Source organism: Phycodurus eques, chromosome 12 (genome assembly GCF_024500275.1).
Source record: "Phycodurus eques isolate BA_2022a chromosome 12, UOR_Pequ_1.1, whole genome shotgun sequence".
NCBI classification, from domain to species: domain Eukaryota; kingdom Metazoa; phylum Chordata; class Actinopteri; order Syngnathiformes; family Syngnathidae; genus Phycodurus; species Phycodurus eques.
Window position 1 is genome coordinate 13,650,739 of NC_084536.1, and position 18,684 is coordinate 13,669,422.

The 18,684-nt window shown below is 43.8% G+C and overlaps 1 protein-coding gene across 2 annotated transcripts; it reads left to right on the top strand.

Annotated features, from left to right (window-relative positions):
- Positions 1 to 442: 442 nt before the first annotated feature.
- LOC133411016 (GDP-Man:Man(3)GlcNAc(2)-PP-Dol alpha-1,2-mannosyltransferase-like) lies at positions 443 to 18,442 on the top strand. 2 transcript variants are annotated; one of them, XM_061692807.1, is made up of 6 exons: positions 443 to 693; positions 3,287 to 3,499; positions 6,310 to 6,512; positions 9,267 to 9,435; positions 13,997 to 14,604; positions 18,012 to 18,442. In XM_061692807.1, exons 1-6 carry the CDS (start codon positions 638 to 640, stop codon positions 18,293 to 18,295), a joined length of 1,533 nt encoding a protein of 510 aa, XP_061548791.1. In that variant the 5' UTR covers positions 443 to 637; the 3' UTR covers positions 18,296 to 18,442. The 2 variants fall into 2 exon arrangements, with proteins under 2 accessions (XP_061548791.1, XP_061548792.1); XM_061692808.1 differs by lacking the exon at positions 3,287 to 3,499.
- Positions 18,443 to 18,684: the final 242 nt, after the last annotated feature.

Here is an 18,684-nt window from a genome sequence, read left to right on the forward strand (position 1 = left end):
TTGGAAACGGAAATTACGTAACGTCACTAAACCAGAAGTGGTGGAACGGATACAACTTCAAACTCACTTTTTTATTATTACGTTATATTTTAAAGCGTATTTATTTCGTGTTATATAATTCTATTAATTGACCTAAATTTCCATTTTCATCCGTACGCTGCTTTTGTTGTTTTTAAATTCGAAGGCAATATAGCCTCCATTTTCCAAAAATGTAGCTGTTAGAACACATTTCGGAAACTCCAGAGAGCGAAATTAACCAACACACTGCCCCGTTTCTATAGCTATCACATTTATTTGTATCAAATATTACAATAAAAAGAAGGAAAATAAATTAATAAACGCCACGTGTCAATGACGCAGGAGCAAACACGACGGGAGCCAATGAAGTGCCGATTTAGCGTGACGTCCATGTTGTGTTATCTCCTCGGAGTCCTACAGCCAGGCGGGGGTCTTTAGATGTTACATGTTCAGTTGTTACGAATACCCCATAATGTGGCATATTTGACTTGATAATACGATACACATAAATTTTAATTTGTATTCCATTTGTCTAAAATTATTCCCGGTGCCTCGACTGTTTCCGTTAATCACGTGACGTAAACAGGTCTCGGCGGTCCGCAAAGTCTCAGCTGTCAAGATGGCGGAGCTCCACCATCATCACAATTTCTCGCTGTGCTTCTGTGATTTCGTGAGGTAAAATGTGTCTTTTTTCGAACACGTATACAATATTCAAAAACCTAAATACACACAAACGATGCTGTTCGTGTAGCTTGCTTTCACAGTCACTGACAGCCAAAAATTAAGTGATAAATCTTGGTGTGATTATCGTACCAGGGGGGGGTGAGAGAACAACTGAAATTAGAGGTGTCAGAATTGTCCAAATCCTCTGATTTCAGCCTCTCAATAGTAAATTTTATCTGATTTCTGTAGTCTTTCATGAAAGCAGACTGTTTATCTCGTGTGTCTAATTAAAAAAAAAAAAACTTTGCAAACATCTGCTTTTACTTATAAAACAATGATCACCATTTTTGCTTACTTATGACTGATTTTTATTTTCCGACTGTACTCTTTTATTCATTGACCTCACATCATAGCAGGCCAGGTCCCGCCTTTTAAAGCCACACACACTCAATGTCACAGATATAGTACCAATGTGACAAGGAGCTGCCATGTTTGTGGAATTTTGTAGAAAGAAAACGTATGAGCATTTCAAATGCCTCCAAACTCCTCCATAACAAATAAAATGACAAAAACACAGTTAATTACCAAAGTACATGACCGACAGTATTCTACTTTTTAAGTCAAGTTTTTAAGGCAAGAGTTGGTGTTTGAATCATCACGCTAAATCTGGTGTGTTGAGTTTGAGAATGCCGGCACAAACCCTGTAAATTTTGGCCCGTACGAGTTTATTGGTGGATATTTGTAACTGAAACTTGTCAGTGAATCAGAGAAGCAGTTCTCTAGACCCCTTAGCAGATGAAACGAAAGGGTCAAGCAGGGTTGGCACTGGGTCATGAAACGTCTTAACCAATGTTGCTAAACAGTATAAAAATCTCCTAGCCACACTTGTGTGTAGTTAGCCACAATATCACATGTGTTTATGTGGCCAACCCTTTAGCTACACAGTTTGTCTTCAACATTATTAACTAAACACAATAAATAAATTATTCTATAGTATGACCAACACAACATTGGATATAGCCAACTTGTTGGCTAGGCCTAAATGTTATGATTAATTGACATGAAGAACAAATCTTTAATTTACTATTGAATTGTAAAAAGATCAACCTTTCATTACATCTTCTTTTGGGCTTCCCGGGCATAGGTATTAACAATAGATAACCCAGCCTGGTTGATCGTCATGCCTAAGTGGCCACCAATTTGGGAAGGTCATCGTTACCATGAAGGCAACGGCGCGCTACTCTTGTTTACATTTAGACGAACAAAAAACAAAAGGCGGCACGGTGGTCGACTGGTTAGAGCGTCTGCCTCACAGTTCTGAGGACTGGGGTTCAATCCCCGCCTGTGTGAAGTTTGCATGTTCTCCCCGTGCCTGCATGGGTTTTCTCCGGGCACTCCGGTTTCCTCCCACATCCCAAAAACATGCCTGCGCCCAATAATACGGTGTGCCTTATGTATGTGTTAAATACAGAAATAGACCTCGTAACTGAGACTGTGCCTTTTAATAAGGTGCGCCTTATGGTTGTGAAAATACGGCAGTTAAGAAACTTTTGTTCAAGCACGTCTTCGTGCGCGTTCTTCTTCGTTGGTTTTCACCGCTTCTTCATTGGTTTTCGCCACTTTCTTCTACGGGGTCGGCAGACTGTAGGCATCGAAACTGGATGGTTGGATGAAAAAACAACAGGTTTCATGTATTGTAGTATTTGTCTGGCACTGTCTGCCCAAACGTGGATATTTCAGCACACTTATAATTTGAGAAAACACCGTGCAGTAAATTGCAAATTTTTATTTTTATTTTTTAGACAGCAGCAGCTGGACGGCAGATTTGAAGCATTTTACGAAGAGGGGGGACAAAACTAAACCATTAACACCATTCACACACGGCAGAATGATCGTGCTCACTTCCTTATCAGGAAAGGCTTTCGAGTTTTGAGGCAGGCAATTTTGATTCGCGAGTGTGGCGAACATGGGCAATATTCAGTTCAACACATGCTGTTTCTATTTGCCATTGGCGACGTAGCGAACGGGCAGAGCAAACCCTGGTCGAGGAGATACAGTATGTTGACAAATCATGAAGTTGGACTGCTAACTTTTTTTAACCAGTTTTGCTATAGGCAATATGACACACTCATACACACAAAAAGGCAATTTTTTTCCAACTTTAAAAACTCTTTTCTCCGGAACCCATCATCCGATTTTCAAAGTACTTCGTGAGTTGTACTCAGGTTGAAGTGGCCTGTCCAACCACACTCAGCATTTTGACATTTTTGGGAAAATCTTGTCACGTTGTTCATTATAGTGTGTAATGTGAGGATGGTGAACCCAAGTCTGTACCTCACATGGATACAGTATTTTGTATTGGTGTTGTTCTTCAGTAATACTAAATCATTTTTGAACCGATTAATCGATGGGATGATTGGTAGAATAATCAATTCTAAAACTAGTCAATAGCTGCAGCCCAATTATTTATTTGCCTCTGTAAAGCACAATGAATTTTGCCTGGTGTATGAAGGGTGCTATACGAATAATGCTTTGCAGTGAACCTCTACGGCAGCATTAGCCACCTGTTAGCTTCTGACAGCCCTCTTGTCTTCGACTCCCCCAGGCTGCTTTGGTCCTTGGTGGTCCCCTGCCTGGTCCTGAGCCTGCTGCTGACCCTGTTCCTTTTCCTGCTCCTGCTGGGGCTCCGTGCATGGCTGCAGGGCCGCCGGAGAGCCCAGGCAAGCGGCCCTGCGGTGGCTTTCTTCCACCCGTACTGCAATGCCGGCGGAGGTGGGGAGCGCGTCCTCTGGTGCGCCCTCAGGGCCCTTATGCACCGGTACGAACCCCCATAAGACCATCATTGATACCCTCCATAGGCTGGGTAAGCCACAAAAGTTCATAGCTAAGGAGGCTGGCTGTTCACAGAGTGCTCTGTCCAAGCATATCAATGGAAAGTATAGTGGAAGGACAAAATGTGGCAGGAGAAGATGCACCAGCAAAAGAGATGACTGTGGGCTTCAGCGGATTATCAAACAGAGAAGATTCAAGAATCTAGCAGAGATCTAGAAAGAGTGGAAAGAGGCGGGACTCACAGATTAAAAAAACACCACATTCAGACGCATCCGGGAGATAGGCTACAACTGTCGGGTTCTTTGGGTCAAGCCACTTCTGAGCCTGAGCCAGCGTAGGAAGCGTCTCAACTGGGCCAAGGAGAAGAAGGACTGGACTGTTGGCCAGTGGTCCAAGGTCCTCTTTTCCTTTTGTTTTTGTTTGTCCTGTTCGGGCTGTTAGGTCAAGCAGAATGGAAAATATGTATCCCTTTCATGCCGGAACAGTTTTACTGTGCCACAGTGGAGTTTTTAAGCTTCCGCTGTGGTATTATAATTGAGGTTTATTGAGACTCCGACTTGATCAGTCGAACAGAACAAAGTTTCTATCAGGGAGAGAGAAACAAAAGACAAAGCACTAATTGTAAACAAGAGGAGAGAAGTAAATCATTACATTATCTACAACAAGGAAACATTAAATATGAGTGTTGCATGGGGCTATAGTGCTACACCCTGTGAAGGAAGGACAGGACAAGATAGAACAGGACAAGGACAGGAGAAGAAGCATGCAGGACAAGGGTCGTGAACCCGACTGTACAACTGAAGTGTGGTGGCATTAATTATGTGAATTATAAAAGTCTACAGGACGATAGTATAAGTGAGGGGATACACACGCGATTTGCATATTCATGAGTTATTTGTCGCAGTAAGTGCGTGACCCCACACCCAGTGAAAGATTCCTAGGGGTGTGTGTCTGCAGATACATGCAAGTGAATTGATACCGTTTTACATGCACAAAGACTGACAGAAGTGTCCTGTAATTGCTCTGGCCGCACCGCGGCGGCTGAGGACCCCACTCAATCAGTCAAGGGGCCGATGAAAGTAAAGTGTGGCTTTCATTCGGGAATCAAGTTCCAAGGGTTTGGAGGAAGATGGGTGCAGAACAGAACCCAAGCTGCTTGAGGTCCAGTGTGAAATATCCATAGTCAGTTATGATTTGGGGTGGAATGTCCAGTGCAGGTGTTGGTAAACTCTGCTTTCTTAACTCCAAGGTCATCGCAACAGTCTACCAGAATGTTTTAGAAGACTTCATGATTCCTTCTTCTGAGGATCTGTATGGAGATGCAGATTTAATCTTCCAGCAGGACCTGGCCCCTGCCCATACCGCCAGAAGCACCAAAATCTGGTTTGATGCCCATGCCATCACAGTGCTTGACTGGCCAGCCAACTCTCCATATCTAAACCCCATTGAGAATCTATAGGGTATTATCAAGAGGAAAATGAGGGGCACTAGACCCAAAAACAAAGAAGAACTGACAGCAAGCATCAAGGAATTCTGGCCTTCCATAACTCCCAGGCAATGCCACAGGCTGATTGCCTCAATGCACCGGCGCATCAAGGCAGCGATTAAAGCAAAGGGATTCCCAACCAAGTATTGAAGATTAACATATCGTTTTGAAAGTACCATATTTTGATTGATTTAATGTGACCCTAATTTCTTTCTCTTTTTTTTCTACAAAAACTGAGAAGTAAATGGTGATTTCTTCACAGTATTTTTTGAATTCCTGATTTCGTGGGTTTTATGAGCTGGAAGCCCAAATTACGTACACATAAACAAATAAATACTTTTAATTGTTTAAATTGAGGGCCCTGAATCTATAGTCTATGAAAGTTTAACTTTTTGAATGGAATTATGGAAATAAATAAACTTTTCCATGATATTAAAATTTTTTGTAAAGGGTCCTTATGTGATGCATTAAAAATCCACGGGGGAAAGGCATGGCGGGCCAGAGAGCAGGCCGGAGTGCTGGAACACGTGGCCGAGTGTCCTCCCCAGCCTGACACTGCCTTCCCCTCACAGATGTGTGTATGTTGCATTAAAACTGGAGGCCAGAGAAGGGGGGCGACCAGACCGGAGACCAGCACAGATGTGCTAGTACCCGGCCCGGCGTCTGCCTCATCATGTTAATTTTACGATTTCATTTGATTGTTTACAATCAACCAATTATTTCATGAGATGAATAAATAAAAATAAATATTCAATTAATGTAGTAAAATGAAAATGGATAGATGGATGGATTTATAATAAATGAATTAAGTCATTTGATCAAATGAAAACAAGATATATTTAATTGAGTAAAGTGCGTACAATATATAATAGCTTATTTCATCTATATTTAAAAAAATATATAAATTACAATAAATCAATTGACCAATTACTTTGTGTTAAATAAATCCCAAAAAATACCCCAAAAAATTAATAAATACATTTTAAGTCATCAATTTTAAACAAACAACTAAATAAATGCAACAATTAGCACAGGACTCTTGACAATGTAATTACTGGTTGGGCTGGATTACCTCGATGTGTGTTACGATGTATTCGAGGTAACTGGGGAAATTAGAAAACTGGCAATTCAGACCTCTGACGAAGAAAAATTATTCTCAAAGAGTGAATTCAGGACCACCTGTCATATCTGTCGACCATGTCTTTGGTTAACATGTGACTGAAGCCCTTTAAGCTCTCAGGCTCCAAGTGGCATATTTTCTACTTTTCTCAAATGCAACGTTTCCCCAACGTCTCATCTCCTCATCCCAGGTATCCCGACGTCTCCTTCGTGGTCTACACAGGCGACCAGGGAGTGACGAGTGCCCAGATTCTGGAGCGAGCCCGGCAGCGCTTCGACGTCAAGCTGCCCCGGCCCGTCACCTTTGTCTTCTTGCATCGCCGTGCCTTGGTGGAGGCCTCGTCCTACCCTCACTTCACCCTGCTTGGCCAGAGCGCCGGCTCTATGGTCCTAGGTAAGACAGAACCTTGAGATATGAGTGACCCAACTTACGCGTTTTTCGAGATACAAGCTGTTGATTGGACAATTTTTTGCTTTGACCTGTGACTGGAGATAAGAGTGGGTGTATAGTGGCAGGTGACTCGACTCACTTCACAACAAGAAGGAATTTGGCAGATATACAGACAGTATTTAGTAGTGATGGGTTGATGAGGCCTCGCGAAGCGTTGCAACTAGGCCTGTCACGATAACAATTTTTCAAAGACGATATATTTTCCCAAAAACTATCACGATAAACGATCATGTTTTTTAATGCTTCTGTAATCATGAAATGAAATCATGAAAAGTAAGGCGCGCCCTTATTTTTATCATTTGTTATATTTTATATATATATATATACATATATATATAGAGAGAGAGAGAGAGAGAGAGAGGACGCAAAGCGCCTTCCAGGCTTCTATAACGGAACTGCAGGGCAGTTTATGACGCCATCACTAATATTTAGTAATTATTCTTCAAAAAGGAGGATTCAAGCTGTTTATTGCCACTCTCAGCTGAAGGTTACTGTCAAACTAAACCTAAAACAAAGATAATTACTCATTGTGTATTTAAAACAACGATATAGACTGCGCTAATTTAATGGTAACATACAATGGCAATCAGCATAGCTACATGGGCTAGCAATTATCATCTATGTGGCTGTGATACAACACTTAAAGCAATGGATATCTGAACACAAACGGTCCAGCAACACATAAACAGAAAACAACAATACTCAGAGGCTGATATTTTTTATCCCCTACGAAGAACGACTAATAATACAGCTGTACTGAGAAGCCGAGAGAGGAGTTGGTCTCCAGTACAGTATATATGTATGTCCGTCTTATGCTGCCCCCAGGTGGCCAAGTTGTGGACACCAGAATGAGTAGCACAATGTGCATTGAAGGCGAAAGTGTGACAAAAGCTGTTTAATTATTTTTAATGCTATTTATTGATGTAATTACTATTTTTATAAGTAGTATTACAGAGGGTTATTTTTCATTTATTAATTTTGATGGGGGAAGTTTATTTGAGATACTCGCGTTTTGAGTGTGGTCCTCCCTTTTTTCTAAGGTCACTCAATATTGCTTTTTTTTAAAGAACTTATTTGTCGTAATATTGCTTTTCCATCTATCCATTCATTTCCGTACCACTTATCCTCACTAGGATCACGGCCGTGCTGGAGCCTATCCCAGCTGACTTTGAGTGAGAGGCAGGGTACACCCTGAACTGGTCGCCAACTAATTTCAGGGCACATAGATTACTTTTATCTTTGGAAAGCATATATTTTATTGCTGCAATATAACTTTTTAATTGAAATATAAACTCTCATGGGATTTAGGCTAAACGATCATTTTTTTTAATCATATTTGGGCACTATAACATAATTTTGTCAACACAATTGTCTGACTTTGTGGCTAGTACTAAGAACGAATAATGAATAACAATTTTTGTTTTCAGTGGCGCCTGCGGGATCAAAGGTCATGGGCATCCATTATTGGTTTTCGGCCTTGCCGCTTATGTGCAGAGATTTCACCAGATTCTCTGAATCTTTTGATGATCTTATGGACTGGGGATGATGAAATCCCTAAATTCCTTGAAATTGTACCTTGAAAAATGTTCTTACACTGTTGGACTATTTTCTCACGCAGTTATTCATAAAGTGGTGAACCTAACAGCCTTTTGGGGATTCTTCTTTTATACCCAATCATGAAATTTACCTGTTTCCAAATAAAAGGTTTATCTTTGGAATGTTCCAAACAGGACGGCACGGTGGCCGACTGGTTGGCGCATCTGCCTCAGTTCTGAGGACTGGGGTTTAAATCCCGGCCCCACCTGTGTGGAGTTTACATGTTCTCCCCGTGCCTGTGTGGGTTTTCTTCGGGTACTCCGGTTTCTTCCCACATCCCAAATACATGCGTGGTAGGTTGATTGAAGACTCTAAATTGCCCGTAAGTGTGAATGAGCGTGCGAATGGTTGTTTGTTATATGTGCCCTGCGATTGGCTGGCGACCAGTTCAGGGTGTACCCCACCTCTCGCCCGAAGATAGCTGGGATAGGCTCCAGCATGCCCACGACCTTAGTGAGGATAAGCGGTACAGAAATTGGATGGATGGATGGATGGCTGTTCCAAACAGGAGTTTTTGTTTTGTCATTCCTCAACTTTCCCTGTCTTTTATTGGGCCTGTCCCAGCTTTTTTGGAACGTGTTATCGGCATCAAATTCAACATGATTGAATATTCGCAAAAAAGAATAACATTCATTGAATATCTTGCCTTTGTAGTGTATTCAATTGAATATAGGTTGAAAATGATTTGCAAAACATTTTATTCTGCTTTTATTTACGTTTTACACAATGTCCCAACTTCATTGGAATTGGGGTTTGCATTTATCATTACAGTAACAAGGTTTTTCCTAGTTCAGTTTTGGGCAAAGGCGGTGCCATTGTGATCAGTCACAGATGTGGGTCTACTGCAGCCGGCTCGCTCACTGGCTAAGACAAACAGTTTTCCTGTGAATTATTTAGATGCATCTTAAATACTCTGTTAAAATAAAAAATACCGGAACCTTCTTTACTATTAAACTAAACATAACAAAAGTGCATGCATATACAGTTAAACAGACGAAGTAGTCAACTAACAGGAGACTACTACCTTCTGTTGGAACTAGAACTTTCTCTCTTGGCGGACATTTTGCACAGTGTGTGTGTGTGTGTGTGTGTGTGTGTCAGGCTGGGAGGCTCTTATGGCGTTTGTCCCCGACGTGTGCGTGGACTCAATGGGCTACGCCTTCACGCTGCCCATCTTTCGCTATCTGGGAGGCTGCCAGGTGGCCAGCTACGTCCACTATCCCACCGTCAGCACCGACATGTTGTCCGTAGTTCGGGAGAGGAACCCCAGGTAACGCGCGTCGCAGGTTATGACTGTTCATTCATGTACATGCCGATGGATGGAATGGATACATATGTTTCCCCAAATTTAAAGGTCTGCCTATTTATATGCACACAAAATATAAACATCTGTCCATACACTTACAATATAGACATAATGTAAAGGTTTGTTTGTCCATTCACACACACACACACGCACGCACGCATGGAGAAGGGTCGTTTTCATATAATTTGATCAATAACGGAAAAGAATTATAAATTAGTAATTTTTTTCTGATGCCTTGGTTTTTATAGGGTTAAATGTCTCCCATGCGGAAAGAGCCACGCTTAAAGTTTTAAAGTTATTGATATTATTTTGGGCATTCTTAGTTAAGGCAATACTTATTGACAGAGCAAATGGTGGTGGCCCACGATAGTACACTTCTTGCCTAATGGTACAGACAAAAGTGCATAACTGAAAAGACATATAGCTTCATAAAAATCATGTGAGTTGCACAATTTACGTGTTGTCCTTCAAACTCTGCTGATACAAGTGCATAAATTATCCTAACTACTCAAACCCATGACACTCTTGTCTTTATACAATTGTAATAATGGTAAAGATGTCATGATTAGGTTATATGAAGGCGAGGAAGGCAAGGCAAAAACGTGGAGGACCCAAGTGCAGGGAAGCAGGGAGGCAAGGTAGAAGTCCCAAAAATTTCATTCCAAATCAAAGGCAAACAAGGGTCATGGCAAAAGCGAACTTAGTCCCAAAACTGATAATCAAAGTAACAAAGAAACACTTTCCTAAAACAGGAAACAATACATGACTACTGAAACTACAGGCGACAAAACTAACCACAACCCAAACCAAAACGCAGACCATGACAAAAGACATGCAATAGTTCCAACACGGCGGCATGGTGGCCGACTGGTTAGAGCGTCAGCCTCACAGTTCTGAGGACCCGGGTTCAATCCCCGGCTCCCCCTGTGTGGAGTTTGCATGTTCACTCCGTGCCTGCGTGGGTTTTCTCCGGGCACTCCGGTTTCCTCCCACATCCCAAAAACATGCATTAATTGGAGACTCTAAATTGCCCGTAGGCATGACTGTGAGTGCAAATGGATGTTTCTTTGTATGTACACTGTGATTGGCTGGCAACCAGTTCAGGGTGTACCCCGCCTCCTGCCCGATGACAGCTGTGATAGGCTCCAGCACGCCTGCGACCCTAGTGAGGAGAAGCGGCTCAGAAAATGGATGGATGGATGCATAGTTCCAACACGTTAAAAAAAAAAAATATATTTATTTTGTTGTCTGCAACTGTGTGAAAGCCAAATGGCTGCCTCATCCTGGCACTTCAGTTCACAGATCTCTCTGGTGTATTGCAGCAACATAATGAGGCTCTCGAGTGGCATTAACGGTAAAGACAGTGTCAAGAACGACCAAAGGCCAGTGAACGGACCACCACGCAAAAGTTGGAAACTGTTGCACAGGTTTTATTCATGCAAAGAACACAAAATGGGACACCGCCGAACAAAAAATTACAAAAGCAAAAGTGCCGACGCAAGAGTACAGAAACCTAGAATAGTAAAAAATCCTAACAAAAAGAGGTGGACTGAGCCACATTTGAAGGAAGGTCCTTAGTGGAACGAAAACAAAAACCTATCAATGCAAAAGTTCAAACCCAAAATCACGGAAGCATTTAAACAGAAAACTATGATACGCACTTCTGGAAAACTGAATATACTTTTACCAAACGGAAACACAAAATTACAGTAGTACTTACACAAACCTTAAGTACCACTGGAAAGTGCGAGACAGGATACGTCAGGAACAAAGCTAGGAAGCTTTCAGGAAATTCTGGTCCACCATCCGGCGTCTCAGGAGGGTGAAGCAGTGCCCAATCCCCACATAGTGGGGATTGGGCACTGCTGAGCTCGGATTGGGCACTGCTGAGCTCGGGATGTTGTGAGTCAGTGGGGAGAAAACTAAGGAAGACCTCCACAATTCTCACGACAAGCCTTCCCATGAGGAAGCATAGTCTGGGATCTCTGAGGCGGGCTCCCTTATCTCTGGGGTTGAGGTCACCGAGGTGGTAAAAAAGCTCCTCAGTGGCAAGGCCTCGGGGGAGGATGAGATTCGCACAGAGTTCGTAAAGCCTCTGGATGTTGTGGGGCTGTCCTGGTTGTCATGCCTCTGCAACATTGCATGGATATCGGGGACACTACCTCTGGATTAGCAGATTGGGGTGGTGGTCCCCCTTTTTAAGAAGGCTTGAAGAAGGCATTCGATCGTGTCCCTCTGAGAGTCCTGTAGGAGGTACTACGGGAGTATCGGGTACCAAACCCCCTGATATGGATACCAGTGTCAAAGTGTTGTCCGACTGCCGGCAGTAAGCCGGATTCGTTTCCGGTGAGGGTTGGACTCCGCCAAGGCTGCCCTTTGTCATCGATTCTGTTTATGGACAGAATTTCTGGGCGTAGTTGAGGCGTACAGGGGGTATGGTTTGGTGGCCTCAGTATTGCATCTCTGCTTTTGCAGATGACGTGCTTCTGTTGGCTTCATCAAGCTATGATCTCCAACTCTCACCGGAGAGGTTTTCAGCCAATTGTGAAGCAGTTGGGATGAAAATCAGCACCTCCAAAGACCATGGTCCTCATTCGGAAAAGGGTGATGGCCCTCTCCAGGTCGGAGTTGAGATCCTGCTCCAAGTGGAGGAGTTCAAGTATCTTGGGGTCTTGTTCACAAGTGAGGGAAGACTGGAAAGGGAGATCGACAGACAAATCGGTGCAGCGTCAGCAGTGATGCAGACTTTATATCGGTCTGTTGTGGTGAAGAAGGAACTAAGCCAAAAGGCGAACCGCTCAGTTTACCAGTTGATCTACGTTCCTAGCCTCACCTATGGTCACGAGCTATGGGTCGTCACCGAAAGAACAAGATATAGAAATTAGTTTCCTCCGCAGGGTGTCCAGGCTTTCCCTTAGAGAGAGGGTTGAGAAGCTCAGTCATTCGGGAAGGGCTCAGAGTCGAACCGCTGCTCCTTCGCATTGAGAGGAGCCTGATGAGGTGGCTCAGGCATATAATTAGGATGCCTCCTGGACGCCTCCCTGTTGAGGTGCATGTCTCTTTGGTCTTCCTCTAGCTCTCTTGCCTGGCAGCTCCATTCTCATCACTCTTCTACCAATATACTCACTATCTCCCCTCTGGACATGTCCAAACCATCAAACTCTGCTCTCTCTAACTTTTTCTCCAAAGCATCTAACCTTGGCTGTCGCTCTGATGAGCTAATTTCTTATCCTATCCAACCTCCTCACTCTGAGAGAGACCCTCAACATCTGCATTTCCACCACCTCCAGCTTTGCTTCCTGTTGTCTCTTCAGTGCCACTGTCTCTAATCCGTACATCATGGCTGGCCTCACCATTGTCTTATAAACTTTGTCCTTCATCCTAACAGAGACTTCTGTCACACAACACACCTGCCACCTTCCGCCACTCGTTCCAACCTGCCTGGAATCGTTTCTTCACTTCCTTACCACACTCACCATTGCTCTGAACTGTTGACCCCAAGTATTTAAAGTATTTAAAGTCCTCCATCCTTGCTCTCACTTCTCCCTGTAGCCTCACTCTTCCCCCTCCACCCCTCTCATTCATGCACATTCTGTCTTACTTCGACTAATCTTCATTCCTCACCTTTCTAACTGTTTCTCCACGGTTTCTCCACCTGCTCCCTGCTTTCATTGCAGATCACAATGTCATCCGCAAACATCATAGTCCACAGGGATTCCATTCTAACGTCAGACAAATTCCTTGTGTGTTTTGGACATACTTGGCAAATAAAGATGATTCTGATTCTGATTCTGATCTGTTATCCATCACCACTGCAAACAGGAAGGGGCTCAGGGCTGATCCCTGATGCAGTCCCACCTCCACAATATTACATCCCAAATACTAGAAAAAGTTGTTTTGGCAAAATATGTCCCCTTAAGCAATAGGAGAAAAATCTTATATACCCCAAAATATAATTAGCATCTTCAGAAAACATGCTGCAAATCACAAAGCTTAATTTTGGACAACTAGTGGTAAAGAAATGTTGGCGTTTAAAGTTTGAAAAATGTTACTTTTGAATCCATCCATCCATCCATTTTCTTTTATTGCTTATTCTCACTTGGGTCGTGGGATGCTGGAGCCTATCCCAGCTATCTTCGGGCGGGAGGCGGGGTACACCCTGAACTGGTCGCCAGCCAATCACAGGGCACGTAGAAACAAACAACTATTCGCACTCACAGTCACACCAACGGGCAATTTAGAATCCTCAATCAACCTCTCACGCATGTTTTTGGGATGTGGGAGGAAACCAGATTTTCAAAAAGAAATTCAGTGGGCAATGTCTTTCCTGGTATTGATCAAATTATATGAAAATGACACATAAACATCAGTCTGTCCATTCACATACACAATTTTTTTGTAAAAACATATTTTTTTTCCATTCACATATACACTATTATGTAAATATTTGGCTGCCCTTACACATGCACACATTATGTAAACATGAGTTTGTCCACTTATACACCGTGTTGTCTCCGTGTGTCAGGTTCAACAATGTGGACTCGATCAGCAATAGCGTCATGCTGAGCGCGGTAAAGGTTTTGTACTACTGCGTGTTCGCCATCCTCTACGGGCTGGCGGGCTCCTGCAGCCACGTCATCCTGGTCAACTCCACGTGGACGCTGGGCCACATCCTAGCTCTGTGGCGCTGCCCGGCCCGCACTGCCGTGGTCTACCCACCCTGCAACGTAAAAGCCTTCCTGGACGCGCCACTGGGCCACCGGGACGATGAGGGTGACAAAGACTGGGAGGAGCTGGGATGTGAGGAGGATGCGGGAAGGGACGGGAAGTGGCGCTCCATCGTGTCGGTGGCACAGTTCCGGCCGGAGAAGAACCACCCGTTGCAGATTCGAGCTTTTCGCAAGTTGCTGACCCGGAGGCCGGAGGATTCTTCTCTGCGGCTGGTTCTGATTGGCGGCTGCAGGGACCGCGAGGATGAGGAGAGAGTGGTCTCCCTGCAGCAACTCTGCCAGGACCTGGGCGTGGAGGACCGCGTCCACTTTAAGCTGAACCTGCCATTCAAGGACCTGATGAGGGAGCTGGTGGATGCCACCATTGGCCTGCACACCATGTGGAACGAACACTTTGGCATCGGTAAGCACCAGAAAAATAATTACCACTGGTATAAATCACAAAGTCAAAAAAATAATAATAATAATAATAGTAATTCACTACATGTAGAGCACATGCTGTGTCTGTGGCAAAGGATTATACAGTGGGGTGTTGAGCTTCAACTTTAATTGGTTGTGTGACCCCACATGTATCTCAAAATTATCTATAATGTATATGTTATGTAATACATGCACGTCATTTCCAGCAAGTTGTCAACTATAGTTTAGCTAAAAATTAGGGTTTTATTACGCGCATTGAGCACTGCCCGAACATACCCGAAGCTCGAGACACCGGGGTGTAGTTACTCTATCCACCGCAAGGGATACCGGAAGTGAAGTTGCCATTGTCAAACACAGCGCACTACACTCTATACGCAATGGCGAGCAACCTGTTGGAATATGAGGAGGAGGATTACATACATGTCATCAACATGTATGTACACGTTTGAGGAGGTCAGAACCTGACAGTGACGACGACGAGCAGCCAAGTAGCAGCTGTATAAGAGAAAAAGAGAGTGGCCACTTGGCCGCGTAGTACGGATTGGAAATACAGACTGGTATGTTTGTGGAACCCATAAATCCACAATTTACTTGCGCCAGCATCCTCACTTGTCGATAGAAACATAGTCATGGATAAAATATAGCAGGCATTCTCATGGGGTCAGACAGTTGAGGGAAAAAAAGCATGTCCTTATGGCGAGAAATAATGACACCCCAGGGGTTCCAATAATTTTGAGGACTACTATTCGCACGACTATAGCTTTATAACGCCGTACAGAAAGTATTTGCCGTGTCTGTGGGCTTGTCATATAGGCAAAAGTACAGACGACAGTACTGAAAAGTAATGCGTGGGTCTTTTTTTCCTACTGCCCAGTGCATAATAACCATAATAGTGTCATAGGTATATACAAGGAAATCCTCACCTCTTGTCTGCGCCGCCGCACCGTGGCGGCTGCGAGATTTCGTTCTCTTGATGGCGGTTGAGGTCCCGATGGCCGTAGAAAAAATTGTTGGCACCTCAGCTGGTTTCAACCTCTCCCTGTGAAACAAATGCTTTCTGCTAAGTCTTTCTCAAAACATGGCTGTTCAAAGTGATCAGCACAGAGTTTGGAATGCTTGCTAGTCACCCATAGCTGACCACGTTTCTTCCCGTCCATTGACTTTCTCTATCCACTAGTCACGTATTCCTTTTTCACTTGGAAAGCCAAAGAAACTCTTGCCACTGCCTGAACCATTTTTACAATCAAATGCCACACAATAAACCATTGTGAAATCGCTAAATCAAACGACAAAAAATATACAAGGACGGGAACAACGGCACGCAACAATAGCACACCGAATTAACAGGTTGTTTAGCTCGTGTTACGTCACAGCGCCGGGATAGCGTCGAAGACCGGAAAGCGCTGGATGCAAAAAGCAGAAGGCGAATTCTCAATCATATTTATCAATTTAACTGCTGTATATCTGCTATATAATCACTTTGAAATGGCAGATGTGGTTTGTAAGGGTGTTCTGAAGAAGAAAAAAAAAAAACAATATTCCCATCCATCCATTCATCCATTTTCTTGACCGCTTATCCTCACTAGGGTTGCGGGCTGCTGAAGCTCATCCCAGCTATCTTCGGGCGGGAGGCGGATTACACCCTGAACCGGTCGCCAGCCAATCACAGGGCACATAGAAACAAACAGCCATTCGTACTCACATTAACAACTATGGGCAATTTAGAGTCTTCAATCAACCTACCACGCATGTTTTGGGGATGTGGGAGGAAACCAGAGTGCCCGGAGAAAACCCACACAGGCACGGGGAGAACATGCAAACTCCACACAGGCGGGGCCCGTATTTGAACCCCGTTCCCAGGAACTGTAAGGCAGATGTGCTAACCAGTTGCCCACCATGCCGGGCCAATATACCCAATAACTTAATTTATGAAAATATAATAGTAATAACATTGTTAAATAGAATGTGGGAAAAATCTGTTCGTACACTATAACCAAATAATTATGGTTCCTTCTGGTGTGAGTGACTTCGCCACTGAGGGTCAGTATAATACAACACCGAAGTCAAAACATTCCACTGCAATCTCAGTCACGCAAGGTACAGGGCATATAATTACTTTTATCTCTTCTTACGCTACTTATTTGTCCTAAGGACGACCACCTTGCATATTTGATATTAACACAAAAACAGTCCACAGCATCAACAAAATAGTTCACTGTGCTCTCAATCTCACAATGTACGGGCATACTGTCATCGTGCCTCTTGCTATCTGGTAATGGAACCCACCAACTTGAGCAATAGAAATAGACACAGCGACTCGAAATAATACACATAGTAAAAAATAATCCATTGCTTGAAGTTCAACTGCAGCGTATGTGCTAGATCACAGGTGTCAAACTGGAGGCCCGCCACGTCATTTTATGTGGCCCGCGAGAGTGTGCATTGACTTTGTGTTTATTGCTATCCATCCATTTTCTGAGCCGCTTCTCCTCACTAGGGTCGCGGGCGTGCTGGAGCCTATCCCAGCTATCATCGGGCAGGATGCAGGGTACACCCTGAACTGGTTGCCGGCCAATTGCAGGGCACATACAAACAAACAACCATTCGCACTCACATTCACACCTAAGGGCAATTTAGAGTCTCCAATTCATGCATGTTTTTGTGATGTGGGAGGAAACCGTAGTGCCCGGATAAAACCCACGCAGGCACGGGGAGAACATGCAAACTCCACACAGGCGGGCCCGGGGATCGAACCCCTGACCTCAGAACTGTGAGGCTGACGCTCTAACCAGTCATCCACCGTGCCGCCTGTTTATTGCTAAAATACCAAAATTGCAAATTGTCTTCACTTTTAAAAATATTGAGATATTGCAAGCATTTTTTGTTAGCAAACCCCACTTTCAAAATAAAATTGATTCACACTGTAGTTGAACAGTTTTTACTGGCTTCTGATTTAAAAAATAATTATCCATAAATTTGTGTATATGTAATAATATGAGGCAATCATACATTCATACGGGTTTGCAGCCATAACGGCCCTCCGACTGGAACCATAACTCTGATGTGGCCTGTTATTCATGATAACTGCCACCTTCCACGATGCAAACAAACACAACAACTAGAAATAATCCACATGATCAAAATAAATTGGACACATAGGGCATATGGAAATAATCTAATAATATACAGAGACAAAGATTGCCCACGGTCACATACGTCAATTGCTCCTCTTACCAGTTTATAACTGCCACGCCTTGCACAGTAGAAACAAAGTAGAAATAATCCATAAAGTCAAAACTATAATGTGCATGCAGTGTACGTGTTATAACAAATATATGGCTCCGCCCTCTAGTTATTCAGGATAACCAAGCCTTCCCCCTTTTTATGCAGGCGTGGTGGAGTGCATGGCGGCCGGCACGGTGGTGCTGGCCCACAAGTCGGGCGGGCCCAAACTGGACATCGTGGTCCCGTATGAGGGCATGCGCACGGGCTTCCTGGCCGACAGCGAGGATGATTACGCTGCCGCCATGGACACCATCCTGACGCTGACGCCGGAGCAGCGCGCGCAGATCCGACGCAACGCTCGGCGCTCAGTGATGCGCTTCTCAGACCAGGAGTTCCAGGCCTCTTTCCTGGCCGCATGCGACTCGCTGATGAGCCCGCTGGAGCGGTGATTCAGGGAAAAGATTATGTCGTGATGCCAAAGAAAAGGACATAGGATCAGTGGACGGCCAATAGAAATCAGCATGACAATAAGAAAAAAAATCCACAGAGCGAAAAAAAAAATGTCCATGGTCACATACATGCATGTGTAATGTATGGGTCATACGATTGATGCAGTTGCTCCTTTTACCAGTTTACAACCTCTGTCCCTAGAACAATATAAATAAACACAAGGACTAGAACAATTAAAATCAAATCATCCCAAAAAGAATCCACTGGGCATAGGGCACACGTAGTGTACGTGTTGTATGATTATGTGATCACTCATTTTGCTAGTTGTTAATGACACCCACCACCTTCCACAATAGAAATAAACATGAGGGCTGGAAATACTCCACAT